The 23,725-nt window shown below is 42.3% G+C and overlaps 1 protein-coding gene across 2 annotated transcripts in view; it reads left to right on the top strand.

Moving 5' to 3' along the window:
* cwc25 (CWC25 spliceosome associated protein homolog) overlaps window positions 1-23,725 on the top strand; it is a 66,612-nt gene that overhangs the window by 24,408 nt on the left and 18,479 nt on the right. The window contains exons 5-9 of one of the 2 annotated variants that reach the window (XM_072248702.1): window positions 2,398-2,507; window positions 4,375-4,444; window positions 12,300-12,514; window positions 13,970-14,053; window positions 22,407-22,568. In XM_072248702.1, the coding sequence (XP_072104803.1) occupies window positions 2,398-2,507; window positions 4,375-4,444; window positions 12,300-12,514; window positions 13,970-14,053; window positions 22,407-22,568 (641 nt within the window). The remainder of the gene's footprint in view (window positions 1-2,397; window positions 2,508-4,374; window positions 4,445-12,299; window positions 12,515-13,969; window positions 14,054-22,406; window positions 22,569-23,725) is intronic. The other variant, XM_072248703.1, reaches the window with a different exon arrangement.

Genomic DNA, 23,725 nt, shown 5'->3' with positions numbered 1-23,725 from the left:
CCAGGAAACCCTGCTTGTTGCGGAAGGAGTAAAGGTGCTCGTCCACCTTTGGTCCCCACCTGCCAACCAGTTCTCACCTGTGGCTCCAAGTAACTGTTTACATTTGACAGTGGCCACACCCCAGTACACCACATTGACATGCAGGCTAAACCAGTTGAGGGTAGCCAAGAACCTCTCATCCTGGTGAGATGGAGAACTGCCTACCCCTGCATGCGAAGCCAGTCCCGGCAGACTGGGCAGATGAGATCAACTACAAGATCCAATGGCCAAGAAGGCAGTGCTGCAATGCTTTTTGGAAAGCAAAGAACATAATAAGGCACAGACTGCGGCATGGCTATCCACTGCAGCCAAGGAAGACTCCAGTCGTGACGATTTTTTGTACCATTGGGCCATGATTTTTGAGCCAGTCCAACATTTTTTTCACTATAAAACTGCTCCCGTACAGGTTTACATTGTTGTTGGAAACGACAGACAACCAACACAAATGTACTTGACAAAGCAGTCTCCCAATCTATGCCAGGTTTCACTGATGTAGAGGAAGCAGCACCGGATACAGTAGATGACCCAGCAGACTCGCAGGTGAAGTGTTACCTCACCTGGAAGGACTGTTTAGGCCTTGAATGGAGGTGAGAGAGAAGGTGAATGAGCAGGTGATCAGTTACTTTTGCTAAACAATGGTGGCTCCCAAATTTCCATTACATTGATTTAATCTTGTTCTCTGTATCAAACAAATCCCCATTGATCTAGAATTTAATTCCTGATTCCTTCACTTGTTCAGAACAGGATGGAGTACTTCATTGCATATCCATAATTAAGCCACTAATTTTGCAAGAGACAAGAGATAAATGTATTTGCCATAAACACAGATTCTGCAGATGCTTGAGACCCAGAGCGACACACACAAAATTCTGGTGGAACTCAGCAGGTCAGTCAGCATCTATGGAGAAGAATAAACAGTTGACATTTGGGGCCAAGATCCTTCATCAGGTCTCTTTTATGACTAATAACCTGTCATGTTGTGAATAAAAATTGCTAAAAGTATATGGTCTGAAATCCTAGAAGTGAAAGTTTACTCCAAATCAAAAATTTCTTTATTTGACCTCTTAATCAATGGTATCTACATAAATTTTCTATTGTGAATTGTTGCAGATAGAGAAGTAAATTTTCATAGATTCAAAGAGCACTGCAGCACATGAACATGCCCTTTGGCCCATCTAGTCCATGCCAAACTATTATTCTGCCTACTCCCATCCACCTGCACCGTTCGTGTTAATGTTTACCTCTCATAAATGTCACTTCACTCTTCAAGAAGGGAGAGAGGCAGAAGAAAATAAATTATAGGCCTGTTAGTCTGACCTTTGGTTGAGAAGATATTGGAGTCACTTGTTAACAATGTGGTTTCAGGGTACTTGGAGGCACATGATAAAATAGGCCAAAGTCAGCAGTAAGGGAAAATTCTTGCCTGACAAATCTGTTGAGATTCTTTGGAAAAAAATAACAAGCAGGATATACAAAGGAGAATCGGTTCGTGTTGTGTACTTGGATTTTCAGAAGGCCTTTGACAAAGTGCCACACATGAAGCTACTTCACAAGTTAAGAGCCCTTGATATTACAGAAAAGATTCTAGCCTGGATAGATCATTAGCTGATTGACAGGAGGCAAAAAATGGGAATAAAGGGGCCTTTTCTGGTTGGCTGCCAGTGACTAGTGGTGTTCTGCAGGGGTCGGTTTTGGGACTGTTTTTTACATTGTATGTCAGTGATTTGGGTGACGGAACTGATGGCTTTGTGACCAAGTTTGCAGACAATACAAAGATCGGTGGAGGAGCAGGTAATATTGAGGAAGTAGAGAGGCTTCAGAAAGACTTGGACAGATCAGGAGAATGGGCAAAGAAATAGCAACTGGAATACAGTGTCGATAAGTGTATGATCATGCACTTTGGTAGAAGGAATAAACACGTAGACTATTTTCTAAATGGGGAGAAAATTGAAAACTCTGAGGTGCAAAGGGACTTGGGAGTCTTCGTGCAAGATACCCTAATTATTGGCCAGTATGCAAAATAATAGACAATGGCATTTTAATCCACTGTTGCTTCAGGACTTGGATTTTGTTAACTTTATGAATGAACAGATTGATTTTTTTTTACAATTAACAGTGCGGACGATATTTCCATGAATACTCTTTGGGATACTTTTAAAGCTTTAATTTGCAGGCTGAGTTGGTGGTGAGGAAGACAAATGCAATGTTAACATTCATTTCGAGAGAACTAGAATGTAAAAGCAAGGATGTAATATTGAGGCTTTCTTTATAAGATGCTGGTGAGGCCTCACTTGGAGTATTACAGACCCCGGCCTGTCACTCTACATATAAAAACAACCTTTTTCTTTCTTTCAAAAGCTAAAGAAGAACCTGGATAAAATAGAAAAGAAGAAGAAAAAGGACAAGAAGAAGAAGCACAAGAGACATCGGCAGTCAAGTTCCAGTGACAATGGGCATCGTAAAGCAAAGTATAGTATACTAGCCAATAAGGTTGGCACCAACTAGAGAACTGTGTCCATTCTTGGGCAGTGCACATTGGAAAGGCTTTGCATTGTACAAAAGGATTGTGCAGATTATCCCCAGTGGCAGAAAGATCAGTAATCAGAGTGTAGCAATTAGTGTAATGCTATTATAGTGTCAACAGCCTGAGTTCAATTCCCGCTGCTGTCTGGAGTTTGTACATTATCCTCTTAACCGTGTGGGTTTCCTCTGGGTGTTGTGGTTTCCTTCCACGGTCCAAAGATGTTTGGGTTAATTGGTTACGTGGGTATAATTGGGCAGTGTTGCCAAACCCTTCCCAACCACATCAAAACCATTTTTCTTTCCATGTGCCTATCTATAGAGTCTCTTAAATATCCCTAATGTATTTGCCACCTCCACCACTACCTGTGCCTCTGCTTTCCATTCACATAACACTGTGTAAAATAACTTAAAATAACTTCCCTCTGGCATCTCTCGTATACTTTTCTCAATCACCTTAAAATGATGCCCTCTTGCTGCGCTGGCTATCTACTCTACGCCTCTTATCATCTTATACACCTCTATCAAGTCGCTTCAGTTATGCTCAATATCTATCTACAAATCCGTATGATTAATGAAACAATGCAGGTTATCTGTAAATTACTGCAGTGTTATCTTGTGGCAGTTTGGTGGGGTGGGCAAAATTGATTGTCACTTTTCCTACATTATTCTATGCCTGTATTTTAGAAGTACTCCATTAAGTAACTTTTTGACACCTGTTTTGGGCAAGTGATATGCTGTACAATTAAGTTTTCTTACTGGCCTCACATGACAGGCTAAGAAAAGTAAATTAGAAACCTTGCCCTTGATTGCTATCCCATGATGTATGAATCAGAATCAGGTTTAATATTCACTGATCAATGTCGTGAAATTTTTGTTTTGCAGCAGCAGTACATTGCAGTATATAATTTTTAAAAAACTATATAATAAGACATATATTTTAAAAAATTAAATGAAATAAGTAGTGCAAAAAGAGAACAAAAATAGAGGTAGTATACATGGGTTCATTGTCCATTAAGAAATCTCATGGAGGAGGGGAAGAAGCTGTTCCTAAAACAGTGTGTATCTTCAGGCTCCTATGGTGTACCATCTCCTCGATGGTAGCAATGAGAAGAGGGCATGTCCTGGGTGATGAGTGCCCTTAATGATGGATGCCACCTTTTTGAGGCATCACCTTTTGAAGAAGTCTTCGATGGTGGGGAGACTAATGGCCATGATGGAGCTGGCTGAGTTTGCAAGCTTTTGCAACTTTTTCCAATCCTGTGCTGTTGCTGCTCCGTATCAGGCAGTGATGAAACAATATTGGTGTTGGAATAATATCAGGGAGAATGTTTTGGTTGGAGCCCATGATTTCAAGTAAAGTTTCATTTTCAAATATATAGAAAAGAACATAGTTTAAAAGTCTGGTTAGGGATTTCAAGATCAATTCACTTGATGTTATATCAGAATCTTCAGGAGAGGAAGGGGGAAAATTGAGGATGAAGAAGAGATTTTTTGTAGCTCTCAAGTTTATTATTTGTACACTCTTTGGTCAATATTTATGATCCAGTTAATGTGGAGTGAATGATCAAGTGCGAGAGGTTTCACTACCAATCCATATGTAGCACCACATGCATTTTGTGTTCGTCCCTGTTGCCAGTGAAAGAATGTTGTTGGATATATAATGACAGGGATGATGACTCACTTGAAAGGAAGTTGAAAGAAAATGTGTCAGTTTATCAGAAGACTTTAATTTGGGCACATTTGCACTGAATCAATGCAGTTGTATTCCTTTATTCTGAAACAATATAAACGTTTGTTTATTAACTATTTCAGAAAGCGTGAAAAGAGTACAAGTCCTTCATCCACCTTGGTCCAGAAGAAAATCCCTGGGTATGGTTTGAAGGTTTGTCTTCATGAGTCTTTGCTGTTTCTAAAATGATTAACCTTCCTCTAAAGTGTGTCAGGAAATACTGATAATTGCTAATGAAAAACTTCCAAGTCTCTCATTGTAAATAGTTTATCGTCTTTGTATTATTTCAGCTAACCGGGCAAGGTTACTTTTCCTGGCCACTTTAAATATTGAGAATGGATTCATCACGAAAATTGTGCTGTTCATTCTTGTCTCTAGTTGCACTTTTATGTGTAACTAAAGCTCTTTAATAAGACACAGTAGTTGAATTTCCTGGTATATTAAATGGTTTTTAAGATTGAGAAGCACAGACAGAGTAGACAGTCAGGAGTTTGTACGTTCTCCCTATGATCACATCTGTTTCCTCTGGATACTCCAGTTTGCTCCCACATTCCAAAGACGGGTTAAGGTTAGTGAGTCGTAGGCATACTGTGTTGGCAGTGGAGGCGTGGCAACACTTGCAGATTGCTCAGCACAATCCTCACTGATTTGACACAAACATTTCATTGTGTCAATGTACATGCAACAAGGGAAGGTAATCTTAGAATCTTTTCCCTAGAATGGAAGTGCAAAATACCAGAGGAAGTTTAAAGGTGATGTGAGGAGCAAGTTTTGCTTTTAACCTAAAGGATGGTAGGTGTCCAGAATGGGTTACCGGGGTAGCAGTGGAAGCTGGCAGTTTAGTGCAGTTTGAGGCTTTCTTTAGATAGATACTAGACAACAGGGTGACCCGTTGGGGCACCCTTTGAGAGAAGGGTAGTGCAGCCTAATGTGATCAGAATGAACATTAAATTTTCTTGAATGCTATTGGTATCACTTTGCTTTGGAAACTGAAGTAGAAAACCTCAGTTTATTAAAGAAGAACAACGCGTAGCAAAGCAAATATAGCTCCTTCTCGTTTAACAAAGGACACTTTTGATGGCATCATTTCTGGTTTATCTGCCAGCCTTGTGCCTCTCGTTGTCATTCTGGAGATGTGCAGCCCTTTCATCCCCCGTCTCTTCAGCTCTTCTGCTGTTTGTTGTTTGTCTCTGATCCTGGAGACGTGCATGCCTCTCCTCCTCTGTCTCTTCTTCTCTCATCTTTTTTTTGTCCTGACTCTTTGATCCTGGAGTCGCGCGGCCCCGGCCTCATCCGATTCTTGTTCTCTCCCTCTCCTAGCCCTTTCCTGACGACGTTTGACATCATCTCTTGACCATAATGTCCCCCTTCCCTTTCCACGCGGCATAATTAGCCTGACCATATTTTTTTTTACCCTAATGCTGGATAGAAGATACGAAGCAGTAACACCAAAGGATGCTGACTATTCTTGATGATGTGGTTGGCGCTCTCCTAAATGGATGTGATATAGTCACTGATGCCCTTTGACTGCAGCAAAGTGGGTGTCTCGAAGTACATCATTACAATAAGATTTAATTATCTCTTATTGATGGGTGGCAGTTAGATCTGTCCCAATCCTACACATGCTGATGGTGATTAGCAAAATGTGACCTCTCCAAATAGAGCTGCCCTGCCCTTTTGCTCCAGTAGGTGTTGCTGCTGAGGCTGGCCATGTGCATGCGTCGGGCTGTTGCGTCCTGATTTCCATGATGGCAGGTCGGCTCTCGGGTGAAAGAGAGCCTGTTGATTTTTGTGTATGAGCAATCTTATATGGATATATAACCCTGAACTTTGCCTGCATTCTGTAAGTTAGCGCATTTTAATTCGACTTAGCCAAAAAAAGTGCCGCTGTAATGCACTGTTTGCGCTAATTGGAGGTCACCAACAGACAGACAGACAGCATGAGAGTTTTAGTAGTACATAGATATGAATTTGAAGGGAACAGAAGGAAATGGATGATGCACAGGTAGAGGGCATTTAGTACAAATTGGTGTCAGGATTGGCGTTCATATAAATAATCAGCAAAGAAAAGCAATCGATTCAAGTAGTGCAATTATGTTATTCAGTTTACTTTTGTTCCATCTGCCACTTTAAGTTTTGTCTTTAGATAACTTCATAGTTTCATATGTAGCCTTCGCATCATAATTCAGCATGTGTTTAATGACTATTAATGTTATTATTAATACTGACCATTCAGCGCAATATGTTCATGCCGGCACTTAATGCTCCACTCAACCCACCATCCATTTTTCCTACTCTGTTGGCTCTGTTTCTTTTTCATATGCACATTTGCCCCATACATCAGTGTACTTTGTTCCTGCGGTGGTGAGTTCCTTGCTCTCAATAATGCACGTGGAAATTTCTTCTGAATCCTTTGATTTCTTTGTGGCTCTCCTAATAATGACATTTCCCCCTCAAGTGGAACTATTTTCTTTGCATCAGTATGATTGAAATCCTTTATATTGTCAAAGATGACTTTTAGGTCACCACTTATCTTTCTAATTCAGAATAAAGAAAATGTTGAAATGCTACATTTTTAAAAAAAGGGAAATTCATATTCTGTCTGGGTAGCCTCTGACCTGATGGGATGAACATTGATTTAGAACCATAGAACCATAGAACACTACAGCACAGAAAACAGTCCATTCGGCCCTTCTAGTCTGTGCAGAAACTTTATTCTGTTTGTCCCATTGACCTGCACCCAGTCCATAACCCTTCAGACCTCTCCCATCCATGTACCTATCTAGTTTGTTCTTAAAACTTGAGAGTGAACCCGCATTTACCATGTCAGATGGCAGCTCGTTCCACACTCCCACCACTCTTCACCACAGTGAAGATGTTCCCCCTAAATCTTTCCCCTTTCACCCTAAAGCCATGTCCTGGCATGTTTATCTCTCCTAATCTAAGTGGAAAGAGCCTACTCGCATTTACTCTGTCTATACCCCTCATTATTTTTTAAACCTCTATCAGATCTCCCCTCATTCTTTTACACTCCAAGGAATAAAGTCCCAACCTGTTCAATCTTTCCCTGTAACTCAACTCCTGAAGACCTGGCAACGTCCTAGTAAATCTTCTCTGCACTCTTTCAATCTTACTGATATCCTTCCTATAGTGAGGTGACCAGAACTGCACACAATATTCCAAATTTGGCCTCACCAGTGTCTTATACAACCTGGCCATAACATCCCAACTCCTATACTCAATACTTTGGTTTATGAATGCCAGGATGCCAAAAGCCTTCTTTACCACCCTGTCCACCTGTGACGCCACTTTCAGGGAATTATGTATCTGAACTCCCAGATCCCTTTGTTCCTCCACACTCCTCAGTGCCCTACCATTTACTGTGTATGTCCTACTTTGATCTGTCCTTCCAAAATGCAACAACTCATACTTGTCTACATTAAATTCCATCTGCCATTTTCTAGCCCATTTTTCCAGCTGGTCCAGATTCCTCTGCAAGCTTTGAAAGCCTTCCTCGCCGTCCACAACGCCTCCAGTCTTAGTGTCATCAGCAAACTTGCTGATCCAATTTTCCACATTTTCAGCTAGATCATTGATACAGACAACAAACAACAATGGTCCCAGCACAGATCCCTGAGGCACACCACTAGTCACAGGCCTCCAGTCTGAGAAGCAATTATCCACTACCACTCTCTGTCTTCTCCTACACAGCCAGTTTCGAATCCAGTTTACTACCTCTTCTTGGATACCAAGTGTCTGAACCTTCTGAACTAACCTCCCACATGGGACCTTGTCAAAGGCTTTACTGAAGTCCACGTAGACAACATCCACAGCCTTTCCCTCATCTATTTCCTTTGCAACCTCCTCAAAAAAAACTCTACAAGATTCGTTAAACGCGATCTACCACGCACAAAGCCATGCTGACTATCCTTAATCAGCCCATGGCTGTCCAATAACTTGTATATCCGATCTCTCAGAACACCTTCCAATAATTTACCTACTACTGATGTTAGGCTCACTGGTCTGTAATTGCCTGGTTTACCTTTAGAGCCTTTTTTAAACAACGGAACAACATGAGCCACCCTCCAGTCCTCTGGCAGTGCACCGGTGGCTAAGGATATTTTAAATATTTCTGCCAGGGCCCCTGCAATTTCTACACTAGTCTCTCTCAATGTCCGAGGAAATATCCTGTCAGGCCCGGGGGATTTATCTACCTTTATTCGCTGTAAGGCAGCAAGCACCTCCTCCTCTTTAATCTCTATATGTTCCATGACACTACTGCTTGTTTCCTTTCCTTCCATTACACACTGCCAGTTTCCTGAGTAAATACTGACGAAAAAGAACTGTTCAAGGTCTCCCCCATCTCGTGAGGCTCCACACATAGATGACCACACTAATCATCTAGGGGATCAATTTTGTCCCTTACTATCCTTTTACTCTTAATATACTTGTATTAACCCTTTGGGTTTACCTTCATATTATCTGCCTAGGCAACCTCATGTCTTCTTTTTGCCTTCCTGATTTCCTCCTTTAGTATTTTCTTATATTTTCTATACTCTTCAAGTACCTCAGTACCTCACTTGTTCCTTGTTGCCTATACCTGCTATACACCTCTCTCTTTTTCTTAACCGGATGGCCAATATCCCTTGAAAACCAAGGTTCCCTATGCCTGTTAACTTTGCCTTTAATCCTGGCAGGAACATACACATTCTGCACTCTCAAAATTTCGCCTTTGAAGGCCTTCCACTTACTGAACACATCCTTGCCAGAAAACAACTTATCCCAATCCACTCTTCCTAGATCCTTTGTCATCTCCACAAAATTGGCCTTTCTCCAATTTAGAACCTCAACTCGAGGACCAGATCTATCTTTATCCATAATTAACTTGAAACTAATGACATTATGGTCACTGGACCCAAAATATTCGCCTACACATACTTCTGACACCTGACCTGTCTGGTTCCCTAATAGGAGATCAAGTGTTGCATCCTCTCTCATTGGTACCTCTACATATTGATTTAGAAAACTTTCTTGAACACATTTGATAAACTCCAAGCCATCCAGCCCCTTCACAGTGTGGGAGTCCCAGACAATATGTGGAAAGTTAAAATCCCCTACTATTACAACTTTCTGTTTCTTACATCGGTCTGCTATCTCTCTACAGATTTGCTCCCCCAATTCTCTCTGACTATTGGGCGGTCTATAATACAACCCTTTTACTGTGGTCACACCTTTTCCATTCCTCAGCTCCACCCATATGGCCTCTGTAGACTAGCCCTCTGGGCTGTCCTGTCTATGCACAGCTGTGATATTTTCCCTGACTAGTAATGCCACTCCTCCCCCTTTCATCCCTCCCCCTCTATCACGTCTGAAACAATGGAACCCCAGAACATTAATAGTCATAGTCATACTTTATTGATCCCGGGGGAAATTGGTTTTCGTTACAGTTGCACCATAAATAATAAATAGTAATAGAACCATAAATAGTTGAATAGTAATATGTAAATTATGCCAGTAAATTATGAAATAAGTCCAGGACCAGCCTATCGGCTCAGGGTGTCTGACCCTCCAAGGGAGGAGTTGTAAAGTTTGATGGCCACAGGCAGGAATGACTTCCTATGACGCTCTGTGCTGCATCTCGGAGGAATGAGTCTCTGGCTGAATGTACTCCTGTGCCCACCCAGTACATTATGTAGTGGGTGGGAGACATTGACCAAGATGGCATGCAACTTAGACAGCATTCTCTTTTCAGACACCACCGTGAGAGAGTCCAGTTCCATCCCCACAACATCACTGACCTTATGAATGAGTTTGTTGATTCTGTTGGTGTCTGCTACCCTCAACCTGCTGCCCCAGCACACACCAGCAAGCATGATAGCACTGGCCACCACAGACTCTTAGAACATCTTCAGCATCGTCCGGCAGATGTTAAAGGACCTCAGTCTCCTCAGGAAATAGAAACAGCTCTGACCCTTCTTGTAGACAGCCTCAGTGTTCTTAGACCAGTCCAGTTTATTGTCAATTCGTATCCCCAGGTATTTGTAATCCTCCACCATGTCCACACTGACCCCCTGGATGGAAACAGGGGTCACCGGTACCTTAGCTCTCCTCAGGTCTACCACCAGCTCCTTAGTCTTTTTCACATTAAACTGCAGATAATTCTGCTCACACCATGTGACAAAGTTTCCTACCGTAGCCCTGTATTCAGCCTCATCTCCCTTGCTGATGCATCCAACTATGGCAGAGACATCTGAAAACTTCTGAGATGACAAGACTCTGTGCAGTAGTCTGCCAGTCCTGCCCTTCCTGCAACCAAGTCTCACTAATAGCAACAATGTTGTAATCCCACGTGCTAATCCACGCCCTGAGCTCATATGCCTTTCCTACAATACTCCTTGCATTGAAATAGATGCACCTGAGAACGTTTCTATCTTGTACAAATCTTTGATTTCTGTCTATACTTGCAGTTCTCGCATAACCTTTATCCTTCTCCACCTCACTATCTGCTCTAACACTCTGGTTCCCCTCCCCCTGCAAATCTAGTTTAAACCTCCTGGAACAGCACTAGCAAACCTTCCCGCAAGGATGTTAGTCCCCCTCCAGTTCAGGTGCAAACCGTCCCATCGGAACAGGTCCCACCTTCCCTGGAACAAGGCCCAATTGTCCAGAAACATGAAGCCCTCCCTCCTGCACCAACTCTTTAGCCATGTATTTAGCTGCATTATCTTCCTATTTCTAGCCTCACTAACACGTGGCACGGGTAGCAATCCTGAGATTGCAACCCTGGAGGTCCTGTCCTTCAACTTTGCACCTAACTCCCTAAATTCTCTTTGCAGGACCTCCTCCTCCTTCCTATCCACGTCATTGGTCCCTACATGGACCACGACATCTGGCTGCAACTTCCGGTAATTTCTCACTTTTCCTCCTTCCTTTTTCCACTTCCCATTCTGGTTACTTTCTTACCCCTTCTCACCAGCCCATCACCTGCCTCTGGTTTCCCTCTGCCTTCCCTTTCTTTCATGGCCCACTCTCCTCTTCTATTAGATTCTTTCTTCCACCTATCACCTCCCAGCTTCTTAGCTCATTCCTCCTCCCCAACGCACCCACCTTCCCCCTCACCTGGTTTCATTTATCTCTTGCCAACTTGTACTCCTTCCTCTCTCCCCCCCCCCCCTTTATTCTGGTTTCTGCCCCTTCCTTTCCAGTACTGATGAAGGGTCTCGGACCAAAATATCAACTGCCATAGATTCCCTTCCACAGATGCTGCCTGACTTGATGAGTTCCTCCAGCATTTTGCGTGTGTGCTTAAGATGTCCAGCATTTGCAGAATCTCTTGTTTTTTTATGAAATTCAGTTGCACTGTCTCTTCCAAAGAGCAATCTTATTAATTGCAAGGCTGTTTCGTAGAATCATACAGCACAGAAACATCTTGAACGAGGGTCTCGGCCCAACTGTCGACTGTTTATTCATTTCCATAGATGCTGCTTGATCTGCGGAATTCCTCCAGCATTTTGGATGTGTTCCTCTGTGTTCTTGCCAGCCATCATACTCAGATGGCTAAAGTACCGACTGTTTATTTCCCTCTCTAGATGTTGCCTGACTTTCTCCAGCATTTTGTATGTGTATCTGAAACTCAAGCAGTTTTCTCCAAGTACTTGTCCAATTCTATTCTATTACTGTTGCATTAGACAGCATATTTGAAACTCAACGCACGCATTACACAATATTTTGGATGCGAGTTCTATAACTGTTTGAAATCTGCATTCACTGAATATAAACTAATCATTGAAGTTACTCAGTTTTACCCCTTCATAATTTAAAAAAAAGAAATCTTACGACGCTATCAATTATCATTTGCTTAGTTCTAAGATGTTCTAAGAAGACAATTACAAAGTGCAATCTATATCATTAGTTTTAGAAATCTGATGTTTTGTCTTTGCATATTTAGTTTAAGTGGGAATATGTTCCCTTCCGCCCTTCGGTGATCCTGTTCCCATGTGCCATTCAGGTGAAAGATTCTCACAGGATTAAACAGCGACCCATTTCCCCATCCTCTGACCGAGGTAAAACATCTCGTAAAAGCAGATCAAGATCACTGTCAGGGAGCCGCACCCGATCAACAACTCAACAGTCTCGCAAGCATAGCAGACGTGAAGATTCACGAGGGAGGAGATCCAGGTCACCATCTCGCTCACCTCCGAGACACTCAAAGGTGCATTCACAGTGAGTTCATCTTTATTTCGCTCGCTTTGTTTCTGAAAGAATTGTTTTGCTCTTACTCTTTGTCTCCTGTAGCCACTGACATGCTGGAATGCAGTCCAGTGGACAGCTTACTTCCCCTGCTCTTTTCCCAGATGTGAGGCTTGACGGTGACAGATCACAGCTATGCTTGTCTTACCCCACATCTTCACAGTGACATTCACTGGCTGGCAAGCAGCTTGTGATTTCCTGCTGAGACCAATTACACTTGGTTTTGCTTGAGGGGTATCAGCACAGATCAGACTTCAAGTTGGTGTTTGTTTGTTTCTCTAAAGATGTTTTGTTTTATTTAAAGATACAGCGCAGAACAGGGCCTTCCGTCCGTCCCCAGCAGCCTGCCAATTTAACCCTAGCCTAACCAGAGGATAATTTACAATGACCAATTAACCACCTAACCTTTCACCACCTGAGCATGCTGAGGTACACCCTAATGGAGTATTTTGGAGATGGTGTTACTTGTAACATGGCAACTTACTTACATGTGCCAAACTTTCAGAAATGCCAGTGTAATTTTACCAGATAACGCCTTTGGGTTTTGGGGGGAAGAGCCATTTTGGTCAATGATTTCTAGGCACCATTTCTTACCACTTGGTTTATCGTTTCATATGAAAGACGGCAAATCTGACAGAAACAGGTTTATTATAACTGACAAATGTGAAATTTGTTGTCTTTAAGATTAGCTTTAAACATGAGATTCTGCAGATGCTGGAAATTCAGGGCAATACACACAAAATGCTGGAAAACTCAGTGGGTCAGGCAGCATCCACGGAATTCAATGAACAGTTGCCATTTCAGACCAAGACCCTTCTTCAGGACTAATTTTGGCATAACTTTAGTCTTGGCAAACTTAGCTTTATTTGTCTCACATCGAAACATACAGTAAAATAAGTTGCTTTGTGTCAATGACCAACACAGTCTGAGATGTGCTGGGGATAGTGTGCAAGTGTTGCCATGCTTCAGGTCCCTATATAGCTTGGCCACAGCTTACTAACTAATGTTAACCCATACATCTTTGGGATGTGGGAGGAAACTGGAGCACTCAGAGGAAACCCTAGCAGTCATGGGGAGAACGTACAAACATTGGTGGGAATTGACCCCTGATTTTATAGCTGATGATGTAATAGCGTTATACTAACGGTTACGCTACCATGCCATTTTGCAGCAGAAGTACAGTGCAAGGCATAAAAATTATTATGGGTTACAAAAATATATAAATAAGAAAAACACTAAATCAGCCCTGCACGGTTCATCAGCATTCCCTCAGCTCTACAGTGAAGCATTAGCCTGGATTTTTGTGTTCAATTTACTGAAACAGAGCTTGACTTTTGTGGTCTGACGTGGAGACGAGAGTTAGGCATTGGAACAGCTGTTTTTTTTTAAAAAAGAAAGATCAGTTCTAATGAGAGTTTGCTTTTGAAGGTACTCTGACACAGGACATATCCATGAACAGAAATCTCTAAAGAGAGAAGGGTACCAGAGGAGACCTCATTCCAATCAGTCAAGGTATTTATTACCATAGCTCAGTTGATATGTTAAGGAGGGATATAAACATGTTAAGCAATGTTTAACAGTACAGCTTCAACAGTACCAAATAACACCAAAGAAAAAGGATAGGTGGTGCAAGCTAAGGCTTTTCTCTTTGAAGCAAAGGAAAATGAGAGATGACTGGATAATGATAATAAGAGGCCCAGATCGAGTGGATAGCCAGAGCAGAAATGGCTAATACAAGGGGCATAATTTTATGTTGATTGGCGGAAAGTTTAGGAGAGACGTCAGAGGTAAGTTTTCCTTTCTCAGAGCGGTGGGTGCATAGAATGCTCTGCCAGGGATGGTTGCAGAGGCAGATACATTAGCGACTTTTAAGAAGCTCTTAGATAGGCACATGGATGATAGGAAAATGGAGGGCTATGTCAGAGGAAAGAGTTAGGTTGGTTTAGAGTAGTTTGAAAGGTCAGCATGAACTCGTGGGCTGCAGGACCTGTATGGTGCTGTAGTGTTCTGTGTACAGTGTCTAAGTTATAAAAAAAGATTGCTTGACATTTTATTGATTTTGCTGGCATGTGTCAAAGTACAACGGAAAATTAAAAGAAAATATATTGATGAATTAACAGCAAAAACCTGAATGGCAGCAGCAAGTATAATTGGTACATTGTCACAAACCATTGTCACAAGCCCTAGAGTAAGTGCAGAAATCATGAGATTTATTTTTATTTTATTGTTTGGATGCATATTCTGCCATTAATGATTTTGTCTTTATATGTTTGGGTGAATGGTATCCTTGGAGAAGTGGAGAGTCCGGAATTGTGGCCAACGCTGGCCCCCTAGGCCTGAGTCGAAGAGGTAGTAGTAGTAGCAGCATCAGCATCATCATCATTGGAACCTTCAAAATAACATACAATACATATCTTGGTAGTAGATGAAACTCAGTGCAACGTGAGCAAGTGCTTTCATTTTTCCTGAACTCCCTAAATTCTCTCTTCAGGGCCTCCTTTTTCCTACCTATGTCATTGGTGCCAATATGTACCATGACTTCTGGCTGCTCACCCTTCCCCTTTAGAATGTCATAGAATATCTTGTTGGATTAATAATTCCAAATTGTCACCTCCCTCCAAATGAAGAAGTTTCTTTTCATCTCTGGCCCTGAATAGCGGACCCTTACTTTTAGTTACTGATTTGTTCTGCTTATGCTAGCTGGGGGAAACATCATCTCTATATCTTCTGTGTTGAATCATTTAAATTAAACTTCTATGCTTTGAAGAGATCGCCTCATATTGCTCTAAGATCTAGACCAAGGGTTCCCAACCTGAGGTCCACTGACCTCTTGCTTAGGAAAGGTGAGGAACTCCTGAAGAGAGATTTTAGGGAGCTGGGTAGAAAGCTGAAAAGCAGGACTTCCAGGATAGTTATCTCTGGATTACTGCCCGTGCCATCCACCAGTGATGGTAAGAATAGGATGATTTGGCAGATGAATGTGTGGCCGAGGAACTGGTGCAGGGGCAGGGGTTCAGACTTGTGGATCATTTGGATCTCTTTTGGGGAAGGTATGACTTGTCAAAAAAAAAAGGAACAGGTTACACCTGAACCCAAGGGGGACCAATATCCTTGCAGATTGGTTTGCCAGAGCTCTTCAGGAGAGTTTAAACTAATTTGGCGGGGGGATGGGAACCAGATAGGGTAGTTGGTTTACAAACAGAGGCAGTGTGTAGTGAAACTGCTAGTAAGGAGAGGCTGATAGTACGGCAGAATTTCAGTCAATTGGATGAGTTGCAATGCAAAAGGGGTCAAAATTGAAAAAGGTGATGAATACAGGACTGAAGGTGTTGTATTTGAATGCACATAATATACGGAATAAACTAGAAGAGCTTGTAATACAATTACAGATTGGCATATAGGATGTTGTGGGAATCACTGAATCGTGGCTGAAAGAAGATCACAGCTGGGAGCTTAATGTCCAAAGACACACATTGTATCAAAAGGCGAGGCAACTAGGCAGAGTGGGTGGGGTAGCTCCGTTGGTAAAAAAAAGACAAATGAAATAAAATCATTAGAAAGAGGTGACATAGGATCAGAAGGTGTAGAATCATTGTGGGTAGACCTAAGAAACTACAAGCATAGAAAGTCAAGTCTTGTCAAAAAGACCCTGATGGGAATTATATGCAGACCTGCAAACAGTAGTAAAGATGTGGTCTACAAATTACAATGGGAGATAGGAAATAGATGTTAAAAGAGCAATATTACAACAGTTATGTGGGATTTCAGTATGGAGGTAGATTGGGGAAAATCATGTTGGTGCTATATCCCAAGAGGGGGAGTTTGTCGAATGCCTACGACTGCGGTCTCCAACCACCTGGCCGCAAAGTATGTGCTACCGGGCCGTGAGGAAACGATATGAGTCAACTGCACCTTTCCTCATTCCCTGTTATGCACTGTTGAACTTGAACATAGGGTTGCCAACTGTCCCGTATTTGCCAGGACATCCCGTATATTGGGCTAAATTGGTTTGCCCCATACGGGACCACCCTTGTCCCGTATTTCCCCCGCTAAGGTAGAGCGTTCCTATGAAACCTTTCATGCCAAAATGGTGTGAAGCGAAGAAGCAATTACCATTAATTTATATGGGAAACATTTTTGAGCATTTCCAGACCCAAAAAATAACCTACCAAATAACACATAAGACCTAAAATAACTCTAACATGTAGTAAAAGCAGGAATGATATGATAAATACACAGCCTATATAAAGTAGAAATAATGTATGTACAGTATAGTCGGGAAGATGAAGGCAAAACCGATTTGTGGGGAAAAAAATCGGCACGTACGCGCATGCATACATCACATGCGCACACAGGTGCCCACGCAAGGCTTCACAGTCATGGTAGTCTTTCCTGGGGTAAAGTGTCCCTGGATTTGACTGCTACTTTTGTCCCTTATTTGGGAGTGAGAAAGTTGGCAACCCTAACTGTAAAAGACATGTTGAGGTGAGTTTATCCCTGCTTGAACACTTACCCCGTCGGCCGGTCCGCAAGAATATTGTCAATGTTAAACCGGTCCACTGTGCAAAAAAGGTTGGGGACCCCTGGCCTATGAGATGGCTTTTTAGAGCAGCTCATGGTTGAATCCTCTAGGGGATCGGCTATTTTGAATTGGGTGTTGTGCAATGAACCAGAATTGATTAGAGAGCTTAAGGCAAAGGAACCCGTAGGGGCCAGTTTGTTAGAATTCAGTCTGCAATTTGAGAAGGCGAAGCTAAAGTCAGATGTATCAGTATTACAATGGAGTAAAAGAAATTACAGAAGCACGAGAGAGGAGTTGGCCAAAATTGATTGGAAAGGAACAATAGCAGGGATGATAGCAGAGCAGCAATGACTGGATACATCCCAAAGAAGTATTCTAAAGGCAGGATGATGAAACCATGGCAGATGCGAGAAGTCAAAGTCAACATTAAAGCCAAAGAGGGTATATAATAGAGCAAAAATTAGTGGGAAGTTAAAGGATTGTGAAACTTGTTTAAAAAAAAATCAACAGAAGGCATCTAAGAAACTCAAAGGAGGAAAAGGTGGAATACGAAGAGAAGCTAGCCAGTAGTATTAAAGAGGATACCAAAAGTTTCTTCAGATATATAAAGAGTATAAGAGAGCCGAGAGTAGATATTAGACCACTGGAAAAAGATGCTGGAAATGTAGTAATAGGGGAAAAGGAAATGGACGAACTGAATAAGTATTTTGCATCCATTTTCACAGTTGTAGACCCTAGCAGTATGCTGGCTGGAGGTTCAACAGTGTCAGGGGGCAGAAGTGTATGAAGTTACCATTACGAGGAAGAAGAACTTGGGAAACTGAAAGGTCTGAAGATTGATAAGTCACCGAAGAAGAACTTGGGAAACTGAAAGGTCTGAAGATCGATAAGTCACCTGGACCAGTGGTCTGCACCCCAGGGTTCTGAAAGAGACCATAAGATACAGGAGCAGAAGTAGGCCAATCAGCCCATCGAGTCTGTTCCACCATTCAATCATGGGCTGATCGAATTCTTCCAGTCATTCCCACTCCCCTGCCTTCTCCCCATACCCTCTGGCTAATCAAGAACCTTATCTATCTCTGCCTTAAATGCACCCAATGACTGGGCCTCCACAGCCGCTCGTGGCAACAAATTCCACAGATTTACCACCCTCTGACTAAAGTAATTTCTCCGCACCTCTGTTCTAAGTGGACATCCTTCAATCCTGAAGTCATGTCCTCTTGTCCTGGACTCCCCTACCATAGGAAATAACTTTGCCATATCTAATCTGTTCAGGTCTTTTAACATTCAGAATGTTTCTATAGATCCCCCCTCATTCTTCTGAACTCCAGGGAATACAGCCCAAGAGATGCCAGATGTTCCTCATACGATAACCCTTTCATTCCTGGAATCATTCTCGTGAATCTTCTCCGAACCCTCTCCAATGTCAGTATATCCTTTCTAAAATAAGGAGCCCAAAACTGCACACAATACTCCTGTGGTCTCATGAGTGCCTTATAGAGCCTCAACAACACATCCCTGCTCTTATATTCTATACCTCTAGGAATGAATGCCAACATTGCATTCGCCTTCCTCACCACCAGCTCTCTGGGTGGCTGAAGAGATTGTGGCAGCATTAGTAATGATCTTTCAAAAATTAGTAGATTCTAGCATGGTTCCAGAGGAATAGAAAATTGCAAATGTCATTCCATTCTTCAAGAATGGAGAGAGACAGAAGGAGTAAATTATAGACCAAGCAACACACAAAGTGCTGGAGGAACTCAGCAGCCCAGGCAGCATCTATGGAAAAGAGTACAGTCGATGTTTTGGACTGAGACATCGACTGTACTCTTTTCCATAGATGCTGCTTGGCCTACTGAGTTCTCCAGCATTTTGTGTGTGTTGCTTGGATTTCTAGCATCTGCAGATTTTCACTTGTTTGAAATTATAGATAAGTTAGTCTGACCTCAGTGATTGGGAAGATGATGGAATCAAGGATGTGGCTTTGGGGTACTTGTATGATAAAATAGGCCAAAGTCAGCATTACTTCTTTAAGGGAACATCTTGCCTGACAGATCTTTTGGAATTCTATGAAGAAATAACAAGCAGGATAGACAAAGGTGGATGTTGTGTACATGGGTTTTCAGAAGGCCTTTGACAAGATGTCACACATGAAACTGCTTAACAAGTTAAGAGCCCAGGGTATTACAGGAAAGATACTAGCATGGATAAAGCAGTGGCTGATTGGCAGGAGGCAAAGAGTGAGAATAAGGGAAGCCTTTTCTAGTTGGCTGCCAGTGACCTGTGGTGTTTCACACAGGTCTGAGTTGAAACTGCTGCTTTTTACGTTATATATCAATAATTTGGATGTTGGAATTGATGGCTTGTGGCCTTGTTTGCGGACGAGACGAAGATAGGTGGAGGGGCAGGTGTTTATGGTGGAGCAGAGAGGCTACAGGAGGACAGACAGATTAGGAGAATGGGGAAAGTGGGAGAACTAAAAGCATAGGCTATTTTCTGATTGGATAGAAAATTCAAAAATCTGAGGTGCAAAGGGACTTGGAGTCCTTGTGCAGGATTCCCTAAAAGTTAATTTGCTGGTTAAGTTGGTGAGGGAGGCAAATGCAATGTTAGCATTCATTTCAAGAAGACTAGAACAGGGGCCCCCAACCTTTTTTGCACTGCGGACTGGTTTAATATTGACCATATTCTTGCGGACCGGCCGACCCGGTGGGGAGGGGGGGTTAGTAGGGTTGCCAAAGGACAAGAGTAGCAGTCAAATACATTGTGTTTACCCAGAGAAAGACTACAATGACCATGAAGCCTTGCGCGGGTGCCAGTGCGCATGCGTGTACCTGCCATTTTTTTTTCTGCAAATAATTTTTGGCGATTCTGTTCGGGGTGGGGGGTGTTAATCACGACTGGAATATAGGTGATAAGTGGCTAATGCACTCAATTTCATTTCTAAAAGGGTTTATCTAACGAATTTAATATTAAACACACAGCGCATATTTTCCTCGCATGAATATAGTGATATGTCAATTACCAGGGGAGGACAGGGGAGCTTGAAGTAAGTGTTGAAAGGACTTCCAGTAGAAGTAGCAGAAGCAGGTCAGATATTATCACTTAAAGAAAAATTGGATAGGTATATGGACAGGAAAGGAACGGAGGGTTATGGACTGAGTGCAGGTCGGTGGGACTAGGTGAGAGTAGCGTTCGGCACGGACTAGAAGGGCAGAGATGGCCTGTTTCCGTGCTGTAATTGTTATATGGTTATATAAGTCACTTATAAGTCAATAGCATCATAACATTTTAAGTAACATTTGAATATCAAACACACGACGCATATTTTCCTCGTATGAACATATAAAATCATTGCAACACATCAATATCGCTGAATCAGTGGGAGCCCTGGGCTTGTTTTCCTGCAACAAGACGGTCCTATCGAGGGGTGATGGGAGACAGCGATACTCGAAGGGGGTTCCTTATGTCCAGTCTATTCTGCGATTTAGTTTTCGTTGCATTCATTGCAGAAAACTCCACTTTGCAGAAAAATGTTGGAAATGGAAGCAACGTTTTCAGTGCTTTCGTGGCTGTCTCAGGATATTCAGCCTTGACTTTGATCCAGAATGCCGGCAGAGATGTTATGTCAAATATACTTTTCAGCCCACCGTCATTTGCAAGCTCGAGGAGTTGATCTCCTCCCCACGCTGACATGGATGACGCGTGCCAAATGACCTCGCATGCGTTCAAGCTCAACAGTGGGCGTGACAGGGAATGAGGAAAGGTGCAGCTGACTCATATCGCCAATCGTTTCCTCGCGGCCTGGTAGCGCATGCTTTGCGGCCCGGTGGTTGGGGACCGCTGGACTAGAATATAAAAACAAGGATTTAATGTTAAGGCTTTAAAGGCGTGGATGAGGCCTCACTTAGGGTATTGTGAGCAATTTTGGGTCCTCTATCTATGAAAGGATGTGCCGACATTGGAGAGGCTTCAAAGGAGGTTCACGAAAATGATTCCTGGATTGAAAGGCTTATCATATGAAGAGCATTTGATAGTTCTGGACCTGTACTCACTGGAATTCAGAAGAATGGTGGAGGGGGGGGGGGAAGAATCTCATTGAAACCTATTGGATGTTGAAAAGCCTATAGAATGGATGTGGAGAGGATGTTTCCTATGGTGGGAGAGCCTAGGACCAGAGGGCACAGCCTCAGAATAGAAGGATGTCCACTTAGAACAGAGATGAGAAGGAATTTCTTTAGCCAGAGAGTGGTGGATCTGTGGAATTTGTTGCCAAAGGCAGCTGTGGAAGCCAAGTCATTGGCTGTATTTTAGGGAGAGGTTGACAGACTCTTGATTAGTCAGGGCATGAAGAATTACGGGGAGAAGGCAAGAGATGGGGGCTGAGAGGGAAATGGATCAACCATGATGAAATGACGGAGTAAACTCGTTGGGCCAAATGGCTTAATTCTCCTCCTATATCTTATGGTCTTAATAGTGTTGGTCCATGGCATAAAAAAGGTTGTGAACCCCTGATCTAGAAAGTATAGGCCTCATCTTCTTTTACATCAGGATAGTGGAGAAATTATAGCAGCCTACTTCGCAGTTTACTTCTTTGTGTTTTGCTAATTTTACACTCATTTAACATCTTATTGCAGGAAAAACTAGCATGTTATCGACACACCAACTTCTTGCTGATGTTGGGAGATCTGGATTGATATCTGTTACTTTGTTAGAATCACAGCTATCCTGCCCATCAAAAATATTTGTGAGATTATCACTGTTGGGGAGTCTATGATCAGAGGCCACAATTTCAGAATAGAGGATGTCCCTTTAGAACAGAAATGAGGACTTTCTTTAGCCAGAGGATGGTGAATCTTGTGGAGGCCAAGTCATTGGGTATATTTAAAGTGGAGGTTGATTGACACCCTTAAATCAAGAATCTAAAGTTACAGGGAGAAGGCAGGAGAGTGGGTTTGAGAAGGATAATAATTAGCCATAATGGAATGGCAGAGCAGACCCGATGAGCTGAGTGGCCTAACTCTGCCCCTATGTCTTATGGCCTTTTGCTTCAATGAACATTACAGGACAACACAACTATTTAGCCCATCATAATTGTTCAGGAGAGGTTATCACTGTTTCAGGTTTTATACTGGAAATGGTGCTTTGTTTTCCTTGACAAGGTGTATGGTGTGAGACTCCTGAATAGGATATGCAGATATGAGTAGGATGGCGTAGAGTTAACCAGTTGTTACTTTGCTGCAGGCTGTGGGGACAAATGGTCTTTGTGTGTTGCCATTAACAATAGCCCCCCCCTACCCCAGTGAAACCCCAATTCCATGAATATGCCTGGAATTTTTACAGAAAACTTTCTGCAGAGGAGCTCGAACGCAAACGGTTAGAGATGATGGAGAATGCAAAGTGGAGGGATCAAGTTCGCCAGTGCAACATTAAGCGGTACAAAGAGGAGGATGAAATGGAGCAAGAACGAGAGAAAAGGGATAAAGGGGAAGCAAAATTCCTTCAGTAAGTATTATGTTTTAGTTTTGTATTTGCCCAAGTTACACTTGTGATTTTAGCCCAATATTTACTTTTCACTATTTATGTTGTTATAATTGTTTCATAATAAGACCTTTAACCTTTTTCCACTACCCTATTTGACAATGAATTCTACAGATTCACCAGAGTCTGGCTAATTTCTCCTGATCTCTGTTCTAAAGGGATGTCTTTGTGATATTTATTTCATAACAGAAAAGGGTGCGGAGATACCTACGCTTCCCCCACCCCCGGCATCAGTATCAAGCAAAATCATGGTCATTCTGATCTTGGCTTTAATTCCTTTTACATATCTTCCTCTTGCCTTTTGGAACAATGTTAGAATTAATCTCTTTTAGTGATAACTAGTCGCAGGACCAGATTGTGCTTCACATATCTTGAGTGGCAAACAATCTACTGGAGAAACTCAATGGGTGGAGCAGCATCTGTGGGGGTGAAAAGAATTGTCAATGTTTCATGTTGAAACCGTGCATCAGGACTGCAAGTGGAGAGGGAAGTAGACAGTAAGCTCTCTTTGTTCTCAGTGTTCTCATGCAGGGCTTTGACCTGAAACATCAATATATTCTTTCCCTCCACAGATGCTGCTCAACCCACTGAGAGTTCCTCCAGCAGATTGTTGCTCCAACAAATTTTTGTGGCTGCAAAATTCAGCATCTGCAGTCTCCTGTGTCTTATAACAAAGGACCTTGTTAGACTATTTAATCACAATTAAAGAACTTCCAAGTTTAGGTTTATTGTCATTTGACTATACATATTTCCAACTAAATGAATCCATGTCCTGCAGACCATGGTGCACCCACTAAACACATATCACATTCAGCAAATAAACCAAAATATTACCATAAATAAGTTAATTTAAAAATTCAAAGTTTAAGTAGTGCACAGCATAGGTAAACAGTAAATAGTAAGCAGGATAGTAAACAGCTTGCTGTCCTAGTGATGAGACTTCAGTGTGACCAGTTAGTCTCACAGCCTGAGGGAAGAAGCTGTTACCCAGTCTGGCAGTCTTAGTCCTGATGCTTAGTACCACCTTCCTGACAGTAATGGGTCAGAGAGATTGTGCAATGGGGGGTAGGTGTCCTCAACAAAGCTTCTGGCACTTTGTCTGGAATATTCCTGATAAATGT

The sequence above is a fragment of the Mobula birostris genome, chromosome X, assembly GCF_030028105.1.
Source record: "Mobula birostris isolate sMobBir1 chromosome X, sMobBir1.hap1, whole genome shotgun sequence".
Classification (NCBI taxonomy): domain Eukaryota; kingdom Metazoa; phylum Chordata; class Chondrichthyes; order Myliobatiformes; family Myliobatidae; genus Mobula; species Mobula birostris.
Note: the sequence above shows the minus strand (reverse complement) of the source record. Positions and strands in the feature narration are given on the sequence as shown.